This window comes from Marmota flaviventris, chromosome 5 (genome assembly GCF_047511675.1).
Source record: "Marmota flaviventris isolate mMarFla1 chromosome 5, mMarFla1.hap1, whole genome shotgun sequence".
NCBI lineage: Eukaryota > Metazoa > Chordata > Mammalia > Rodentia > Sciuridae > Marmota > Marmota flaviventris.
Window position 1 is genome coordinate 30,597,189 of NC_092502.1, and position 21,262 is coordinate 30,618,450.

The 21,262-nt window shown below is 42.1% G+C and overlaps 1 protein-coding gene and 1 pseudogene across 1 annotated transcript in view; one reads left to right on the forward strand and one right to left on the reverse strand.

The window, feature by feature from the left end:
- The window catches only part of Col23a1 (collagen type XXIII alpha 1 chain), a 353,361-nt gene that overhangs the window by 27,467 nt on the left and 304,632 nt on the right, over positions 1-21,262 (forward strand). Inside the window, exon 2 of the mRNA XM_027949642.2 lies at positions 2,688-2,754. Within this exon, the coding sequence (XP_027805443.1) occupies positions 2,688-2,754 (67 nt within the window). The remainder of the gene's footprint in view (positions 1-2,687; positions 2,755-21,262) is intronic.
- The window catches only part of LOC114103808 (eukaryotic translation initiation factor 1 pseudogene), a 62,188-nt pseudogene continuing 44,863 nt past the window's right edge, over positions 3,938-21,262 (reverse strand).

A 21,262-nucleotide genomic window follows, 5' to 3' on the forward strand; every position in this document is an offset into this window, starting at 1 on the left:
CTTTTGATCTAGAAAAGAAACATATTAGCAGAGTTTAGAAAAATGACAAAACAAAAACTCAATCCCAGCCATTTCTGGTCCCACCTAGTAGTTCCACAGTAATTTTTTCTTCTCCCATCTATGGTTCCACATCTCACCTTATTTTAAGATGAAAGTAAATCTAAAGTCATGTGTTTCTTATCAGTATGTGACTAAGCCCCTACCCTTTAGGAGAGAGGCCCACTTGTGATAGCATTTGTTTAAAGCTAATTGCTTTTAGTATTAAGTGCTTTTGTTAGAAACAGGAAATTAAGGAGGCAGTCATTTCTGTCTAGCATTGCTAGACAGATGAGAACTTCTTGAACAAATTGTCTAGTTTGAACTAGAAGGCTGGTTTCTTCTCCTAAGTACATTTTGGAATCTGCTATAGCATCCGCAAATGTGATGGAGAGTGAGTTCCAAGGTCCTGCTCAAGCCTGCCATTTTTTGCAGAGGCTTCCAAGGGCAGGAATGGCCATCCTGCTTCCAGACCCTCATTCATAAACCTCAGCCCCCCACAGGGCTTTGAGCCTGGTGGAGAGAGGAACCAGGAATGTCTGCTGCTCCCTGTGGTGGAACAGGTGACCTGTCCCAGGGGAGTCATGATAACTGTGGAGGACTTCTGGAGATCGAGAACCAGCCCCAGCTGCTCACAGGGTCACTCTGGGCTAAATGGTAGCTCCAGGTAGGAGCAGGAGTGAGTGGCAAGTGGAGGTTCCAGGTGGGAGATGAGAGGCTGGTGTCTGGAGGCCTAGTGAGATCCAATTCCTGGGCAAGTTGGGGGTTTTGGAGGGCCAGGGAGTGTAGCAAGGATGAAGTTAGCACAGTGACAGTGTGCTTACAGTTGCATCTTCTGACTGCCGTGCAGTGTCAATAACCAGCGTTCCTTTACTGCTTGTCAGCCTTAACCTCCTGTTTCAGCTCAGCCCTGTCCACCTCTGTACAATGAGAGGGAGGCTAGAGGGTTGTGCTGGATGTGGATCTCCAAAGTGTTTTGCTCAGGCATCTAGAACTACCTGGGTTGCATTTTTAGCCTCAGACTCCTGGTCCTGGGCTGTTCTAGCCACAGGCACCTGGGAATTGACTGGTATCCTGTCTTCTGTGAGAATTCAAGGCATGACGTTAAAAGGAAAAATGATTTCATGATCCCACTTAAAGCACAAGGCAGACTGTATTCAAAGACCATTGCGATAGGTACAGGGACCATGGCAATGGAATTTTGCAGTGGAAAAGAGATTAAGCTCAATTCTAAATATGGCATGGGCAAATGGGAATTTCTAGCTAAGGAGCAAGGTGGAGTCAGTGGATAGAATGTTACTTAAGGGGAAATCTCAGGGATAAGGGAAATGCTAGTTAAACTGACCTAATAGGATCTTTGCTGAAAACAGGCCAGGATGACCAGATATCACCTGGAGGATGGCAGAGGGTGATTAGCCTCATCAGGTACCCAAGGTGATAAGATATCAAGGGTAAGAGATTCTTGCCAAACTGACTTAGCAAGGTTCTTTGCTAAAATTGGATTTTACAAATACATGCAAACAGATGAGCCTAGGGGAAGCTTCAGGAGCCTGACTACTTCTTGGGGCTTGGATGTAGCTCAGTGGTACAATGTGCACTTAGAATGCATAAGGCCCTGGGTTTGATTCCTAGCACTGCAAAAAAGGAAAAAAAAAAAAAAATGTTTCTGTATGTTTAACCGGAAGTACAGATCCTGATAGTAGTAAGTACCCTCTACACTCAAATGAACAGACTTGTTACTTTGTTTCGCTTTTAGGGTTTTATATTCCCTCCTAGGAAAAAAAGGTTAATACTTGGTGTATCCTTGTCAGAACTCAGATCCCACCTAGTTTTAGCCTCAGACTCCTGGCTAAACCCAGATTTGGGGATTTGGGATAAATTCCTCTTTTTCAGGTTGCATCCCCTCCTTATGAGGCAGGGACTTTAATTTTGGTCTGAAAAGTCACCCTCAGGGTCAAGTCAGACTTGAATATGCTGGAGCTGTCCCTGTGTGATATTGTAGCATAGCTGTGGCCTTTGACTCTATGTGGTAATTCTTTCCCCCTTCCTCATGTCTAGCACAGGGCTGGGCATGTGCAGAGACTTTTGTTAAGTTGTACTGAGCCAAATTATTCAGGTCAAGGATCCCCAGTGGAAAGAAGAAAGGAACTTCAGGGTAAATTAGACAAGGGCCATCAAGGTCAAGGCTGTGGACTGAGAGGGGCTGCAGCTGGGGGCCTGGGGGCTTTCTGGGTGAGGATGGGGTGATCTTGGGCATCCAGAGAGCTGCTACAAGGGCCAGTGTTGATTTACCCACCCAAGCCTTTCTCTGTTCCTCTCTCCCTTCTTAGTGTGACTGACAGTCACCTTGACTTTCCTTGACTTTGGAGAAGCCATTTCTATTGCTTTTAGCTCTTGGTATTGTATTTGAACTTGTAACAAAGCAGAAACCTTCTTTTCAAGGACTCAGTAATTGTTCAATGTTTGGTTTTGCTTTTCTTCTCATTTGAAAATTGTGTTTAGAATTTAATGACCTTTCAAGAAATGCTCTGGAAAATGCCATGGCCACTATAGATCATCTGGATACTTTTCTTTTGATAATTTTTCCTCTTTTATCTGTCTCTGTTCTGAAACTCATCCTCATTTTTTCTCCCCTTTCCTTCTCGGTTCAGAAGTTGGATGGACTTGTCAAGCTCCGGACTGTGCGGGAGGCTCCATCTGAGTGCATCTGCCCCCCAGGTAAGTGGACATTCACTCCTCGCCAGTTCCCGGCTTCTGTAAGCCTGACCCTGATCTCATCTCCCTGGTCGTAACTGCTCAAGACATCCATGGCCAAGAGGGTCATCTGGGGTTTGGGGATGTTGTACCCTGTGGATGGTCCTGGGATCTTCCTGCCTATGTCTTCTCTGTCAGGTTCATTGGTCAACGATTCCAGCAAGATGAGCTAACTTGGTTTGATTAGAGGCATTGGCAGAGAAACTAAGAAAGTGTTAGAGATAACTTAAAAATAAAGGCATAAATGGTCAAAAGTCCCATTTTAAAGATGGAGAAACAGAAATGAACCAATGGGAGACACCATCCTCTTGGTATTAACCCTGTTGCCAGAGCTCTGTTTCAGAAGTGAGGAGTAAATAATCTTGTGAAAACAGAGTTTTTTTTTTTTTTTTTTTTTTTCTTTTGGTGGAGGCAAGAGGAGGGGAATAGGAAGCTTTGACTGGGTTATTCAAATTATCATGTCAGTCTTTGGTTTTGCTGTTGTAGATCAGGAGGGCCAGGAATAAAGCCAGATTTGCTGATTCCCAATCCACCTAGCTCAAATTCGGATTCCTACCATCAGGCCTTCTGGTGGTCTTCAGGGGAGCTTTGTACAGATCATGATGGAGAATTTTGGTGTGTAGTCTCTAACCCTGGTGTTTTCAGGGTTAGAATAATCCTTGCACAGGAGGATATATAATACCTGGGAAAGAGTGGAACCTTGTAATATATCTCAGGGTTGTCCTCACTGTCACTGTCACTCCTACTAGCAAAGTTGTCCAGCATTTTCTACTCTACTTTAGCTGCTCCAGAAACTAAACTCAAACCAAACTGATAACTAATAACTCAAGGTTGGGAGGCCCCTCTGCAAAGATGAATCTCATGGTGGGAAAATTCAGTCTCTGAGGGCCCAGTGAGAGATTTTATGATTAAACCAAAGCTACCCTAGGACCTCTGAAAAAAAAAAAAAAAAAAAAAAAAAATATATATATATATATATATATATATATATATATATATTTTGGCTCTTTTCAACTTATTGTATGAAGGAGTTAACATTAGTCCAAGTGAAAAGCTGTGAGGCTTTTAAACTTGTGACAAGGGACAGAAGGGAAATTCTATTCACTGCAAGGAAATCCTCACTTAAGCTTCAGTGAGCCACAAGCACTTAAAACCCATGAATTTCCCACTAATTATCCTTAACCAGTCCAGTCTCCACCAGGAACTGGCATATGTTCTTGCTCTGGTCACCAGGCAGCTGAATTACTGTTCCATGTGGCAAATTTCTTCTTAAAAGGCTTCACTAGTGGGCTGTAGCTGTAGCTCAGTGGCACAGCACTTGCCTAGCATGTGCGAGGCACTGGGTTCGAACCTTAGCACCATATACCAAAAAAAAAAAAAAAAAAAAAAAAAAAATTCTGTCCATCTACAGCTATAAATTTTTTTTTTAAAGGCTTCACTAGTTTTTTTTTTTTTTTATCATAATCATCAGGAATTCCTTGGGCAGTAGTAAGGGTCTTCCTGCCATTTCTCCATTGAATTCTTATATGGATGTAATCCTCAGAGCCAGCAGGAAGCCATTCATCACCCTTACATGCATCAGCAAAGGGGTCAAAGATTGGAGCTTCTAGAAGGGAGAGACTACTGAGTCCCCCAGTGGCAGCTCAGTGACTGGGGAATCTGAGATTTTAATAGGAGGGGAAAAAAGACATCACAAAGACACATTAGAACATTAAGAAGTCACAAATCACAATTAAATGAGGAAACACATTCAAATCCACAAATGAAGTTTTGGGTAGTCTGCAAAATATATAAAATGGGAAGCTCATGGGGGTGAAGAACTAGTGAGATGTTTGAACAGTTTTGAAAGCACCGTCCACTAGCCAAAGTGAAACATGCATTAATTCTTCTATGGATTCAGTGGTAAATAGGAGAATACTTTATGGATTTAGTGGTAAATAGGAGAAGACTTTCTTCTTTCTTTAAAAAAAATATTTTTATTAGTTATTGATGGACATTTATTTATTTATTTGCTTATATGTGGTGCTGAGAATCGAACCCAGTATCTCACAAATGCTAGGCAAGTGCTGAGCCACAACCACAGCCCCAAGACTTTCTTCTTGTATAGTCAGATTCCTAACCAAGAGGAGTTCACCATTTAATGTGTTTTCTAACACTAGAGAGACTATATCAGAAGGTGGCTGAGTTTGTCAAATTGTTTATATTCTCCCACAGAGGGCATACAGCATGGCACTGTATGTGAAGGGGCAGAAGTAAGACATGAATGAAAACTTTGGCCGCTAACCTGCATACAACTCAAAACCACTAATTCTACTAAATTTGTCTTCTTACCCCTCATAGAGCCCCTACGCTCATCCCTGGGAATTGTGGTTTTCAGAATTATGGCTTCTAGGATTTCAACATTTGGGATTTCAATCTTTTGGGATTATGATCTTCAGGTATTTTGAGCTTTAAGGATTTTTAGACTTTTAGGATTTTGTTCTTTGAGAATTTCAACATTTGGAATGAAGGCATTCCAGGGTTGTATCTTTGGGGATAATGATCGGCACTAGGGCAAAACCTCTAGGCCAGCGGAGAGTGGGGCACATGTTCTCCCTGCCTTCCAGGGAGGCCCTACCTGTGGTGAGCTTGTGCTGTCGTTGTCCCAGGGTCTCCTGGCTGCAATTCAGCTGTCCTGGCCTGTGTGGTCAGGGTGGCCCTGGGGATGCAGCACAGTGATCTCAGCAGGGTCCTCATCTTCCCATGTACATTCTGTCTCTCCTGCCACCTCTGGCTTGGGGACCAGAGTTCTTCATCAACACAAACCCCAGGAGGCTGCCACAGGCTCCCCTGATCAGGAAAAGGACAGAGGCCTTTCTCTATAACACCAGAATTCTGAACTCTCTCCCTTTCTTTCTGGCTTTGATCAAAAAGCCCCATAGTCTTCAGAGTCTGGAGATGCAGACCACCCTCTGTAGTTCCGATCCCTGTCTGATCTGAGATACCCACAGATCCCCTGGCCCAGTTCCTTCCCACGGTCCAAGGAGACAGTGTAATCTTTTGTTAGATCCTAGCAGGCGGCAGGCAGATAAGGAGGCCAGAGAAGAGGCCAGTTCCTTTGTGTATGTCGCCCATTGTGAAGCCAGCTGTACAAGGCTGAAGGAGTGGCGGGCTTCAAGCAGGAAGATGTGCGTCCCTCTTGCCCAAGTCCATGATGGAAGGATTGGCAGGCCACTGCCCTGAACCAGCTCTGTGACCTCAGTTCAGTGAAGGGCCCTTTGAGCCTTGCACCCTTTGTCTGTAAAATGGTGGGTTGAGTCATTTCCATCTAAATGATTTATCCAAGTCCTAGCCCCCAATACATGTGAATGTGACCTTATTTGGAAATAGGGTCTTTGCAGATGTACAGTAGTCCCACCTTATCCATAGAGGATCCACTTCAAGATTCCCAAGATGGGAATCAAGATGCCCAAAACCAGGGATAGTACTGAGCCCTCAATATACTATGTTTTTTCCTATACATATATAGCTATGATAAAGTTTAATTTATAAATTAGGCACAGTGAGAGATTAACAATAACTAATAATAAAATTCACAGTATAACAATATACTACAATAGAAGTTATGTGGATGTGTCTCTCAGAATATCTTATTTTCTTTTATTTAAAGGAAGCACTGTTTAGCTTTTTTTTTTTTTTTTTTTTGAGCAGATCTGAATTTCCAACATTTCTATTCTTGTGCTTTAGGGCCATTATTAATAGAATAAGGGTTACTTGAACACAAGCACTTTAACTTCAAGTTCACGAAGTTGATGTGATAACCTGGACAGCCACTTAGTGACCAAAGGGCAGGTAGCATATACAGCCTGGATATGCTGGGTAAGGGGCGATTCATATCCATTTGGGAAGGAGCAGGTGGCAGGAGACTTCATCATCCAACTCAGAGTGGTGTGCAATTTTAAACTTATGAATCGTTTACTTCTGTAGTTTTTTTTTTTTTTCATTTAATGTCTTTGGGCCTTAGTTGATAGTAGGCAGCTGAAATCTAAAAGTGAAATTGTGGATAAGGGGGACAACTATAATTCAGGGCCCTATAATCTCAAGATCATTCAGGATTTAGGGTGGGCCTTGAATCCAATGACTGATGCCCTCAGGAGAGAAGAGAGGGGGAGATTTGAGATACAGCCACACAGTAGAAGCCATATAACTATGTCCTACAAGCCACGGGACATGGGATTGCCAGTAGCCACCAGTAATGAGACAGGTATGGAAGACAGAACCAATTCTGTCAACACCCGGAACTTCTGGCCTCCAGAATCATGAGACAAAAATTTCTGTATTTTTTTGGTATCTAATATGTGGTAATGTGTTGCTGCAGCAGCCCTAGGAAATGAAAACAAATGGGAACAATAATCACCCTGAGGGCCTCATAAGATTGTTGAGAGGATGGAAATGTGGGGGACAGAAGGAGCTTCCAGCACTGGGGAGTGTGAGTCACATGTGGGGCGGTACCTGTGGGCTATCCTGTCACTGTTCTTTCCTATGCTCCTGCCCAGAAAGAGGGCCACACCCATCCTTCAGCAGGTGATCCCCAGGCTAGAGATACCTGGGATTCACCTGTGTCCCTTGGGTTTATCATTTATGTGTTTAAAACATGTTTAAAATTTAATTTTTTTTCTTTTTAAATATGAAGCAAAATATGTGACCAGAAAATTAAAGTACTACAAAATATTATACATAAAAAACACATTCTCCTCCCATGCTCCTCCCCAGCTTTCCTACTCCCCTTTCGGAGACCATTTATCAGTTACTCATATGTCCTCCCAGAGCAGCACTGCCCAGTAGAACAACCTGTGATGATGTTCTGCACCTGCATTGTGCAACACTGTAGCTGATAACAACTATTGAGCCCTTGAGATATGACGTGTGTGACCAAGAAAAATCTGGATTTTAAAATTTTATTTCTTTTTAACAGTTTAAATTGCTGTATATGGCTGGTAGCTATGATATTGGATAGCCCGGTGTCAGCAGTAGTTTATGTATAAAGATTTTCATTGACTTACATTGGGGTCACATCACAATAAACCAATATAAGTTAAAAATATAATGTTGGAAGTACATTTAATTTACTTTAACTTCTGAATATCATAAGTTGACCTTGCCTACTTTAAACATGCTCAGAATACATACATAAGCTTAGGGTTGGGCAAAATAATTGAACACAAAACCTATTTTATAATAAATTGAGGAATAATTCAAGTCATTTTTTAGATACTGTGCTGAAAGTGAAAAACAGAATGGTTCTGCATTATCATGCAGTTAAAAAAATTAAAAAAGAAAAAGGTAAGTCAAGCCATCAGAAGTCAGGGACCATTTGTATATAGCAAGTCAGTCCTCACCTTTTTGTGCACAATTAGCTCATGAATTGTTAGCATGTTTCTTTCTTTCAGTTTGCAATTTCTCCTTGAGATGGGCTGTATGATAGACAGCAGGTGCTGTCTGATTTGGTTCATGGGATCCTGTCATGCTGTTGGGATATCCTGAGATGTAACTTGCCCAATTCTACCCCCCAAGGACAGTTGGGTTCTTTGCCATCCTGGGTTCTTTTTTTTTTTGCACTGTGGAATGAATTCAGGGGCACTTAACCACTGAGCCACATCCCCAGCCCTTTTTTGTATTTCATTTAGAGATAGAGTCTCACTGAGTTACTTAGGGCCTCAATAAGTTTCTGAGACTGCCTTTGAACTTGCAATCCTCCTACTTCAGCCTCCCGAGCTGCTAGAATGACAGAAATTACAGGCATGTGCTACTGAGCCTGGCCTATCTTGGGTTCTTATCCTGCATCCAACCTGCAATGGAGGGAAGGATGACCTGCCATGTCCTCTTGTTGTCTGACTTCATCCTGCTTTTCTCTGAAGCCTGTCATAAGCCAGGCTCTGCTGTGGGATCTGGGAGGAGGTCTGGACTAGAATAGTAGTCCTCAGTTTGAGGAGGAAGCCAACCAGGTTGATCCTGAAGTCCATACCATGGGAGCAGGCTGCACCATGCTGTGCATGGGAGCGTTCCTTCCAAGAGGCAGCTTAGGGTCAGCACCTTGGAGCCCAAGAGGCCTGGATTTGAATCCTGACTCTTCCACTTAAGCAGCCATTATGTGGTCCCATGTTGCATGTCCTGGAGATATAACCCACTTTGATATAAAATATCCTTGTATTCACTCACTCTTTAAACTATAAGCATCAGAATATTAATTAATGCTCTAACCGTCCTACATGAAGAAAGTAAAAAAGAAAATTTATCAGATCATACAATGGGAAATGGAAAGATCAGAGGTAGAACCAACTTCAGGTATGTCTGGGCTCAGGGCCTTTCTCCATCTCCCAATTCTTTGCATCACTTCCAGATCATCTTTCCTTGGGAAGGTGGCCACCAGTAGCTCCAGGTATGTCACACGTGCTCAGCATCCCCAGAAGATAAAGCACTCTTCTTTCTTACCAAAATTGGAGAGTTGGGGGTATTTTGGGTTGAGCTGTGTCCCCCCAAAATACATATTTTGAAGTCCTAAACCCCTGTACTTCAGAATGCATCTGTATTTGGAGACAGTAACTAAGGTAGAATGAGGCCAGTAGGGTATCTGCACAAGAAGAAGAGATTTGGACACAGAGAAATACACACACACACAGAGGGAGGGCCATGTGGAGATATAGAGAAGATGGCCATCTACAAGCCAAGGAGAAAGGCCTTCAAAGAAACCAACCTGGAAAACTTGACCTTCAATTTCAAGCCTCCAGAATTGAGAAAATACATTTCTGTTATTTAGCTCACCTAATCATTTGTTATGGCATACAAGTGCTGGGACATATTTAAAGGTGAATGACTTTCTAGTAGGAAAGATGAAAAATTTCTAGAAATGGATCCGCTATGTTTTCATAGTAGAGTAAATATCCTAAATGCTATGGAATTGTGTTCAGATGCTCCTTGATGTACAACAGGGTCACATTGTAAGTGGAGGATATCGTAAGTCAGAAGTGCATTTAATAAACTGCATCTACAGAACACCCTCACTATCACACAGCACATGGAGACTCAGCCATTGCTGCTGATGGCTACCTGGCTGAGTGGGAGACATGCTTGCTGCTGCTGCCCAGGGTCATGGGAGAGGCTGTACCTCAGATCACTCTCCCAGGAGAAGATCCCAACTCAATATTCAAAGTAGGGATTCTTTGGATGTGTCATGCTTTCACATCCTTGTAACTTCGAACAACAAATTGAACCATTATAAGTCATGAACTGTCTGTACTTTGAAATAGTTAAAAGTTTTGTATTATATGTATTTTACCAGAATTTAAAAAAAAAATCCAAGAATTGGCCCTGATGAGCCTGGCTTGGGGCAGGTGCCTACCTCTGAATAATCTCCATAGCCTGGAGGATGTGATGCATTGATTGGCAAGGTCTGGGTCATGTGACCATTCTTGGAGCTGGGAGAGGCAGCTATGGGAGATGGTTGGGACTACCAGAACCATGTGGTGTGGGAATGGTAGCAACCCCAAGGAAAATAGGGGTGCTATCCCCAAAAGAGTAGGAAACAGATTCAGCTAGGCAAATACAAATAGTAGATGATCACTTTAGTTCTGCTCCAGGGACAGCTGGCCATTATGTCCTTACTGGGCATGGTAGACAGATTCTGGTTTTGACCAGAGATTTTCCTCTAAGCATACTAAAGCTGTCTTAGCCCTCTGTCAAATTGTCCCTAAGGCAGTTGTGTCAAGGACACGGAAGCTAGATTCAGCCTGCCTGGCTTAAGTTCTGCCACTTACCAACTCCAGGCCTCAGTTTTTCATCTGTAAAATGGGCTTCCTAATAGTACCTACCTCATAGGACTTTTGCATGGATGGAATGAGTTAAGCCATGTAGGAAGCTTAGGCCAGCTCTGCACTGCCTCCTGAAAACCAGTGTGTTGTGGTTCCCATTAACTCAGCTCCATTATCATCTGCCAGGGGCTGCCAGAGAGGAAGGAGAGGAGGAGGTACAGAGTTAGAGGTTGGCTGGGAATAGTCTATTGGGAAAGAACAAAGGCTTGGCCGACTTTATTGGCATGTTCTGCTGGGAGATGGGTGAGAAAATGCGGTGACACCAGAGTAAGAGAAACTGAAGAAAAGAAATTGTGTAGCCCATAGATTCTTGTCAGACCACAACAGCAGCACAGCCCCCAGGCCTCTGCCCCTTCATTCTTGTTTCTAATCTGGTCAATCTTCCCTGGAAATTATTGGGAACTTTCCAGAAAAGTGGTAGTACTCATTTCCTTTTTGTATCCTTGCATAATATTCCAGAGACATGTGAAGCTTCCAAGTGATGTGCACTATGCTTGCAGGACAGGGTGATTTTCCAGAAACGAATAAACAGATTCATCAGAGTTAGAAATTCCCTGCTCTGTGAAAACATTTGGTCGTTTGAGCGGCTGAGTAGACTCTACTTCACAGAACATACAGCTCGATGTGGAAATGATATACAACCTGATACGTTTCGTTGATAGTTTATGGAAAATGTTACAGAGTGGAACAGAAGTAGCACAGATTACTGGTATTCAGCCTCTTTACTGTATTTGTTATTGTTAAGAATGAGCTTGGGGAAGGGGACAGGCTCTCTTAGTATTTTGAAGCAAGAAACTATCCTTTTTTGAATTGTTTACATGGAGAATTTTTTTAAATGATACTTTTCAAAAACAAGGGTTAAAAATCCCACTTGATTTGAGCTTAGGGCAAATCAATGGTCTACAAGGCAGGTATTTAATTATGGACCAAGTTGAAGGAGATAATTTATATCTGATTATTTTGTTTGCTTGCTTCTCCAGAATCTTCTGGAGGATGATCTCAGTTTCCCCACTCCACTATACATAGATATTTGTTCATTTGCTCATTCATTCATTTCAATATACCTTATTTTGTGATAGTCTTTCTATGGGAGACATTCCATGTGTCCCAGGGACTACAACCCCCATCCCTCCAAGCCCTGCCCTCACCTTCACCTCCCCTGCCATCCTCTAGCCACACAGCCTGGACCTTCCTTTAGTGCCCCTCTTTGTTCAGGATGTCAACTCACATGTCCCTAATGAAGGTTGTTAGAGACAATTCCAAATTCACTGGTACAGATATGAAAATCACGATAGCTAAGAATGGGACAAGTCCTAAGATCAAATGTCCGATAAAATTAAAAGGAGGGGGAATTGCTCCAGGTCAGAAGGATCTGGAAGAGGGGAGAGGAGGGTCCTTCTCTGAAAGGGTGATAGTTGACAAGGTTTTCAAGACTGGTTGACATGTTAGCCAGCCGCGATAGGGATACCTCTCCATAAGGCCTGCCATCCTGAGCAGGGGCAAAGGGGAGCTCCAAGGAGCAGCCAGGCCTCTGTGTGGCTGGAAGATGGCAGCAGTGTGAAGGTGAGGGCAGGACTCAGAGGCATTGGGGCTGTATGCACAGGACACAGTTGCAGGTGGCTGAGTAGAGTTCAGCTTTAGAGGAGGACTCTAGAATTAGTAGGGAGGATGGAGACTGACTGGATTACAGCTATGGCTCCAAAAGGCTCACAGAGGGGTGTGCTCACTGCATACGGGGTCTTGACTTGTTCACCATTGCATCCCCTGAGCCTAGAATGGTGCCAGGCACATGGAATGAGGGTTGTTAAATATCTGCTCAATGGCCAGCCTGGAGAAGAGGTCATGAGAACCTGAATGACGGCCCCGAGAACTGATAGCAGGGAACAGCTGTGACAGGCCCAGGCCATGTGGTAGACAAAACTCACAAACAGGATGAATAGGCATGGGAGGGGACAGAGATGACTGAAGCTGCAAGCCTGGGGGAAGAGTGATACTTTGGCCAGAAACAGGAAATCCCCAAAAAGGAAGTGTTTTGGAAGGGAACAGGGTAGGCAGGGTTTTGGTCAGTGGCCTTACAAACCAACTTGTAGAACCACTGATGAATGGAAAAAAATAATTAGAAGTCTTCTCTTCAAGCATAGTCTAGCCACTCTGAATCTATTAATTATCAAACGTCTCGTGTCCCATAAATAAAGATTTTCAAATTTAGCTGTGTTCTCACCATTGGGAATTAGAGATTTACTTTTGACCACCAGAGGGAGCCCAATATGTTTATTAAATTCTATAGAAATATAACAGGAATTTAAAAGGATAATTAATATTTATATTTAAAAATTATTAGAAAGCACACAAAAGTTCAAGTCAAAGGCATTTATTCACAAAGTCAACCACTCAGTCTGGTAATTTTTTTCCCCTAGGCTACAATGAAAGACCACTTAGAAATTTCCAGATGATTCCACAATCTTGTGGTTTGCTGACAGTTTCTGGATGATGATGATTATGTGATGGGTAAAATATCCCTTAGAAAACACATTCCTAGGAATACATTGCCTCACTTGTCCAGCATTTATTGAGTACCATCTGCTTTACTTGTAGCAGAGAATTCCTTTAACTGTGAGAAAATAAGGCCAGAAACATCTTGACGTCTGCTTGGTGAACTCTGTGCCAACTATTTGGAGACAGGTGCAACTTTCCTCTCTGTGAGGTGTCGTATAACTTTGTACAATGGGATTATGATGTGTTGCACATATCAGGAGCTTACTGGGAGCGGAATTGCCTTTTCCAGGGGCTAAGTTTGGTATCATCATGATATCTGGTTTTTAACTTGACTTCTTCTGCCAAAGTATATTCCATGTGGATTGAAGATTTCAGTGTGTAAAACTAAAAACATGGACACAAATCCAGTAGGGTCACTTTCTAGAATTCTGAGTTAGAACTGGACTTTGTAAGCAGAAGTTCTCCTCAACCAGGGAAGATTTTTCCCTAGGGCACCATTGGGCAATGTCCAGGGACATTTTGGGGTGATAGTTGGGGAAGGCTACTGGTATCTTGTAAGCTAAGGCAAAGGAGCCCCCACCACAGAGAATTATCCAGCCCAAATTTCTAGTAGTGCTGAGGTAGTGACCATGTCACAGAGAGAAACGTTTTCTTGAGCTGGAGGTATAACTCAGTAACAGAGCACTCATTTAGCATAGATGAGGCCCTGGGTTCAATTCCTGGTGCCACAAAAACAAATAAACAATTTTTTTAAACATTTTAAGTTTCAAAGATTAAATTTCTGTAGAGAAAGAAAAATGTCACCTTAACAAATGTTTAGTGATTGCCTAGCAGGCTTAAGTCCCCAGGTTTGATTCCCAAAACAACAACAAAAAAAGACAAATAACAAACATAAAAGAAGCATATGATTAATATTCATGAAATGTAAAATGCTCTTACAAAAGAATAAGAAATAGTCTAGAAAAGGGATGAGTAAAGGGTTTGGAGAGCCCCCATAGGAAAAATAGGAATGATGTACTTTCCTTCAATGAACATATTTACAAAGTATTCATTCTGTGCTAGCCACTGGTCTGGGCACTTGAAAACTGGCCCACTTTGCAAATAATAGAGAAAATACATCATAAAATGAGATCAGTTATTAACTCTCATATTGATAAAATATCATTACTTCAATCTTTCTGAAGGGCAGTGTGGCCCATAAATAAAATTTTAAAAGTATAAATTTTTATCTCCTTAGCATTTCCACCCGTAGGTTCAGAATATAATTTGACACTGTGCAAAGGTGACCCCACCAGGATATTTATCAGAGCATCATTTTAGTAGCGTAAACACTGGAAATAATACCCATAGTTATTTACAGTGGAAAAATATCACACTATTTCAAAAGTAGGTAGAAAACTGACTATAAGACAAAATAATATCACACTGTGAACAGTGATTATCTTTGGGTGATTAGATTATTAGTACATGCTATAATTTGAATCTGGAATGTTCCCCAGAGACCTAAGTGTTAAGAGATTTGGTCCTTAGCTTGGCATGATTGGGAGGGGATAGAACCTTTAAGAGGTGGGGCCTAGTGGGAAGAAGTTCATCATGGGGGTGTGTTCTTAAAGTGGTGCCAGTCTTTTTCCTCTCCCTTTTCCATACCCAGCTATGAGTTAACCAGGACTCCTCCACCCACTCACTCCTGTGTGATGTGCGTGCTGCCACTGGTCCAAATACAGTGGGGCCAAGTGACCATGCACTGAAACCCCTGCAGCCTCGAGCCAGAATAAACCTTTCCCCTTTATACGTTGATTATCTCAGGAAGTTCTTACAGTGATATGATGCTGACTGACACAGTCCTCCCGCCTTTTGCATTTTTTTTGTTTGTTTATATTGAGCATTTATTAACAGTAAAATCAGGAACGGAAAGCAGAACAGCTAAAAAATATCCAACCAAAGAAATAAAATGTAGGGCTCTGAGTGTGTTTCCAGATAGCTTGCCTGTTTTTTTGACCTCACAGGGCTATTGTGCTGATCTCCTAGGAAGACAGCCCCTGACTGACTTAAGGACCACTCTTCACAAAGCATGATATCTGACACATCAAAGGTGCTCCAAATATATTTGCATTTAATTTAAAAATGTGTTTCTTAAAGATCTTTTAAGCCGAAAATGCACTGTAGATATTTGTTAATATGTAGTCTGTAGACAGCTTGTGGGGAGTGATGGGAAGCACATTTTTCTGGCCTTAAGACAGACCTACATTTGCATCCCACATCTGCCAGTTAGAGCTGAGCAACTCTGGACATGTTATTTAACTTTTTTGAGTGTTAGTTAATGAATACCAATTTAATAATGGCATGATAATTTCAAGTTTAGAAGACAGCTATTTGTTATTTATTTTTTATTCAATGCTATTCATGATGTTAGATTTTGGAGGACAAAGGGGTGAACCAGACAGTTTGTGCTTTCATAGAATTGACATTCCAGGTTGTCAGGGGTAGAACAGAGGAGTCGAAGTGAAATAGGTAAGCCAGCAAACAAATGAGATAATTATAAATTATGCTGAGCACCATGAGGACACAAATAGGGTGGTTTGGTAGAGGGCAAATGCAGGTGCTGGGGTTGGAATCTGCTTTGGAAAGGGAAGGCAAGGATGGCCTTTGAGATCAAGATCTGCATCATGAGAAGCCAGCCATCCAAGAAGTTCCAAGACCCCAAGAACAATAGGTTCTTAGGCAGCCAGGAGGCCAGGCTGTCCTCTAAGGGAACTGAAGCAAGCAGGGAGGACATGGGAAAAGCTGGATGATGAAGGAGAGGTGGGCCATGGCCCTCATGGACACAGAGAAGTGTGTGTCTTATATAAGGAACAGTGGAAATATTTCTGGGTTGCAAACAGAGAAACATCATTGCCCAGTTTATGTGTGAAAAAGCTCAGATGGATGCAGGATGGAAAATGGCCTTGGAGGAATGCCTGAGAGCAGAGTCGGGCAGAAGAGTAAGTAGGAAACTGGTTGGGGTGGGAGGTGATTGCAGTTGCTCAGGTTGGTGTAATGGGGGCTTGGACTGAGGGCCTGATGCTGGAGGAATAGGGAGGCACAGATGGATTCAACATGTGTTTTAGAGACCACATTAGCATGACCACAGAGGTAAACTGAGTAAGGAGGGATGAGGGACAGAGAAGACAGGGTGATTTAGAGTTTTTGGCACCAATGAGAATTTTGACTTGGTAACTGGATGGCACCGTTTGCTATCATGGGGGAAGGATGGGAGAGGGAGGATTGAGTTTGCTCATTTTGACATGATATGGAATATCCAAGAGGAGATATGCAGTCAGCCCTTGGATTAAATGGCACACAAAAGTGGAGATGATGGCTCAGGGCTGGCCCACAGTTCTTCACCTCGTGCTGATTCCACATGCATAAGGTATTGGTGGCAGGGGTCATGGAGATGGCAAAAGCTGGGGTTTGCTTCCTTCCTTAGCCTGGAGCCTGGTGGGCCTCTTTGTTCCTTACAAAAGAACAGGGCTCTTTAGAGAAACAAACCAATAGGAAGTGTAGCAAGGTTGATGAGTGGTCGGGTGGGTGGGTGGATAGATAGGCAGACAGACAGACAGATAGATAATCCTCAACTTACAATGGTTTACATCCCTATGAACACATCATAAACTGAAAATATTGTGAGCTGAAAATGTGTTAGATGCCCCTAACCTACAGAGCATCGTAGCTTAGCAACACAGTGTACTGCAAAGTGTTGGTTGTTTTCCCTTGCAGTCACCGGACTCACTGGGAACTGAGGCTCCCTGCCACTGCCCAGCACCAAGGGCAGATTGGACTTTCCATATCACTAGGGCAGGAAAAGAAATTCAAAACTCGATATATGGTTTCTGCTGAATAATATTCAATGGTACCATCATTGAGTTGAAAAAACATCAAACCATCATAAGTTGGAGACCGTCCTAGGCTGGTGGCTACTTGGGAGACTGAGGCAAGAGCATCACTTGAGCCCAGGAGTTCCAGGCTAGCAAGACCCCCTCACCTCACAAAAAAATAAAAAAATAAAAAACGGGCCAGCTTAATTCTTGCCTCTTCAAGAAATCTTCCCCATTTATCAGGCAGACTTAATTGTCCCGTCCTCTGCAATCCCTCACACTTTGGGGTCCCCTCAACTCTAGCCCCTGTGACTCTGTTTTATAGGTGGTTTGTCATCACTTGCCTGTCACCACCTCCAGTGATCCACACTCTTGAAGGCGGGAAGTTGGAAACAGGGTGTTCCACCATTAAAAAGGAGCACATGGACTTCAGCTCATTTTATAACTGTGTTTGCGTGATTTGTGAAGTGACAGTGACAAGTCTGATAGAGGACTGTTGCAAGGAAGGAGTAATAAAATCTATAAATAAATCTGTGGTGGCCGACATTGTCCATCTTGAGCTCCTTTGCTCTCAAGAAACCCAGCTCGCCTGCATCCAGTAGCTTCTCAACTCCTGCAGGGAATCCTGTCACGCTGCCGACCCCCTCTCTGTGTTCAGATGTCATCCTGCCTCTCTCAGTTCCTTCTCATGATTTCACCATATGACCTTTTATATTTTCTCCTTGCTGGTCTTCGATGTCACCCAGGCCACAGCACAGCTCTGCTGAGTTCTGAGTTTGCCCAAGAGGCTGATGATTGAAAGTCACTTGCATTTGCTGTGTTAGGTCCCTTGCCTGTGAATCAGATCCAGTAGGGTCTGGTAGGGACACTTGTCACTCTTTGTCATGGACATGTGTTCCCTGCAGGGAATAGTTCAGCAACATCTTTTCTGAAGTGCTTTCTCTACCCTTTGCAACTCATATTGTCTGTGCATTCTGTTCCAGTCCCCAAATGGCCTAAATTGAACAGAATTTGGGAGTTGTTTAAACCTGAGTGCTCCCAGATAGATGCCTTACCAAAGTGGGAGGCCACCTCTGCACATGAGCATTTTCCTTTGTGTCTTCTCTGTCCCCCAAGCCCTGAGCCTCTCCTCTTTTCCTCCAGGGTCCTTGCCAGGTTCCACGTGTCCCCCAGGTCTTACAGAGGGGGTGCCAGCGTGCCCACCATGGGTGAGCAGTGCCCTCATCCTTGGCCAGGGATTGCCTTAGCCTGCCTTCTGTCCTTGGGCTGATTGCAGCAGGCATCATGGACAGACATAGTGGCCCTTGCTAAGTTGTTCAAACAGCATGAGTTGTGGCAGAAACATATAGAACTTTCCAATTTTTCCTTTATCTCTTAATTTTAATTGGGCTCTCTCTGTCCCAACCTCTTCTGCCCTCATGAACCCTCAATACTTTTTTAAAAATTTGTTGTTTTTATACATGACAGTAGACCATATTTTGACATATTTATACAAACATAGTATGTCTTATTCTAATTAGGATCCCAGTCTTGTGGATGTATATGCTGTAGAGATTCACTGTGGTGTATTCCTATATGTATATAGAAAAGTTGTGTTAGATTCATTCTACTTTATTCCTGTCCCCATCTCTTTCCTTCATTCCCCTTTGTCTAATCCACTGAACTTCTGACCCCAGCCCTCCAGCCCTTGTTGTGGGAGAGCACATTCGGCCTTTGGATTCTTGGGATTAGCTTATTTCACTTAGCATGATAGTCTCCAGATCCATCCATTTACTGACAAGTGTCATAAAGTCATTGTTCTTGGTCTCAAACTCTTCAGCTCAAGCTATCCTCTTGTCCCAGCTTCTTGAGTATCCAAGACCACAGGCATGTGCCACTGTGCCTAGTCTGCCTTATTAGTTTTTAAAGCTTTTTACCAAAATGTAACTTACTTCAGACAAGAACACTTATCATGTGGTGGCGCAGGCCTGTAATCCCAGTGGCTTAGGAGGTGGAGGCAGGAGGATAGTAAATTCAAAACCAGCCTGGGCAATTTAGCAAGGTGCTAAGCCACTCAGTGAGACCCTGTCTCTAAATAAAATACAAAATAGAGCTGGGGATGTGGCTCAGTGGTTGAGAATACCTGAATTCAATCCTTGGTACCTCTCTCCCCCGCAAAAGAACACTTGCATCTTGATGAATCTCCACCAACAGGACACACTTGTGTCCAGGTCAAGAAACAGCACAGGACCAGCCCCCCAGAGTACCAAGTACCAAGTACCCCCATGGGTAACCACCGTTCTGATATCTCACATAGTAAACTGGTTTTGCCTGTTCTAGACTTCATGTGGAATGGATTGTTGTATGTCTTGAGTTAAACATTCTGTTTGGGAGATCTATCCATGTTGCCATGACAGTTATGATGGTTCATTTGTTTTTTGTGCTGTTGTTGGACATTTGGGTTTTATCCAGTTTGGGGTTATTATGGATAGTGCAGCTAAGAACAGTCTTGTATAAGTCTTTTAGGGAACACATATATGCATTCCTGTTGGGTTTATACCTTGCAGTGGAAATTGCTGGGCATAAGGCATGCATATGTTGAACTTTAGTAAATAGCATCAAATTGTTTTCCAAGGAGGGTTATGGTCTCATCAAGCATGCACAAGAATCCTAGTGCTCTGCATCCTCACTGACACTTGGCATTTTCTGTCTTTTTTTTTTTTTTTCTTTTAGTCAGTTTTGTGACTTTTCAGGTCTTTTTCTGGACTCTTTTCTATCCATGGACCAATACCACATTATTTGAATTTAAAAAGCTATAGACTAAATGTTGATATCAAATAGTATTTTGTTCTGCAGGATTGCCTTGAATTTTCTTGGGCATTTGTGATAAGTTTTATAATCAACAACAAAACAAATGACAAGATCAACTACAACAACAAAAAGTCCTGATGACATTTAAGATCAATTTCATTGAATATAGATTCATTTAGAGAGAAGTGACATCATTTCTTTTTTATTTGTTCTTTTTAGTGATATATGACAGTAAAGGAGAAGTAACATCTTTACAATATTAAAACCTCCAATTCATAAATGTGATATGTTACTATGTATATGAGTCTTCTTTACTTGATGATGTTTTATAGTCTTGAGTATAGAGGTTTTGCTTACATTCTATTAGCTTTATTCATAGGAATTAATTTTTTAGTGTGTTTTAAACGATTATATTTTTAGATTTTGCATTCTGTGTGTTGCCAATGATTTATATATTGCCTTGTATCAAATGACCTGGCCAAGTTCACTTGTTAATTCTAATAGTCTAATAGTCATTTAGCTTTTCCATGTATTTTCTCTCATACAATCTATAAATAGAATTTTATTTGTCCTTTCCAATCCATATAAGCCTTTTGTTTCTTTCACTTGGCTCATTGTGTTGGCAGAAAACTCCCATCGTGCTGAATGGAATTGGCAATAGCAGGCATCCTGGTTTCATAACTGAACTCCAAGGAAACATTAAGAAGTTTTTTTTAAAGTTTTAATTGGGTATTAAAATTTGTCAAATGATGTTTCTGCATTTATAACATGATCATAAGCTTCTTCTCCTTTTTTCCCTGTCAAAACAGTGAATTACACAGAATGATGTTAGAATGATAGTTTGCCCTTGAATTTCTGGAATAAACCCCAATTGGATGGTATATATTATTTTTTGTTGTTGTGTTAATGTTTTGTTTAGAGATTTTGCATCTGTGTTCATGGAGAGATGGGATGACATCCTTTATTGTCAGGTTTTGGTATCAAGGCTATATTACTCTTATAAAACAAGCTGGAAATTGGTAGCCCTATTTTTGTTCTCTGGGAAAATTTCTGTTAGATTGAATGTTGCTTTTTTCTTAAATGTCTGGAAGATTCCACTGGTAAAAACACCCAGGTTTGGGATTTTAATTGGGTTTCAAATAATTCAGTTGTTTAATAGCTATAGGGCTCTGCTTCATTTCTTATAATAGATTCATTAAGATACAATCCACATACCATGCAATTTATCTACTTAAAGTATGTAGTTCAATATTTGTGTGTGTGCGTGTGTGTGTCCCTGCATCAAACCTAGGGCCTTGTGCATTCTGGGCAAGCTCTTTACCACTGAACTACACCCTCAGCCCAGTATTTTTTAGTGTACACACAGAGTTATGCAACCATCACCAAAATCATTTTGGAACATTTCCATTGTTCCACAGAGGAAACTCTCCTTAGCTATGGTCTTCCAACTTCCCTTATCACTCCCAGTCCCTGGGAACCACAAAT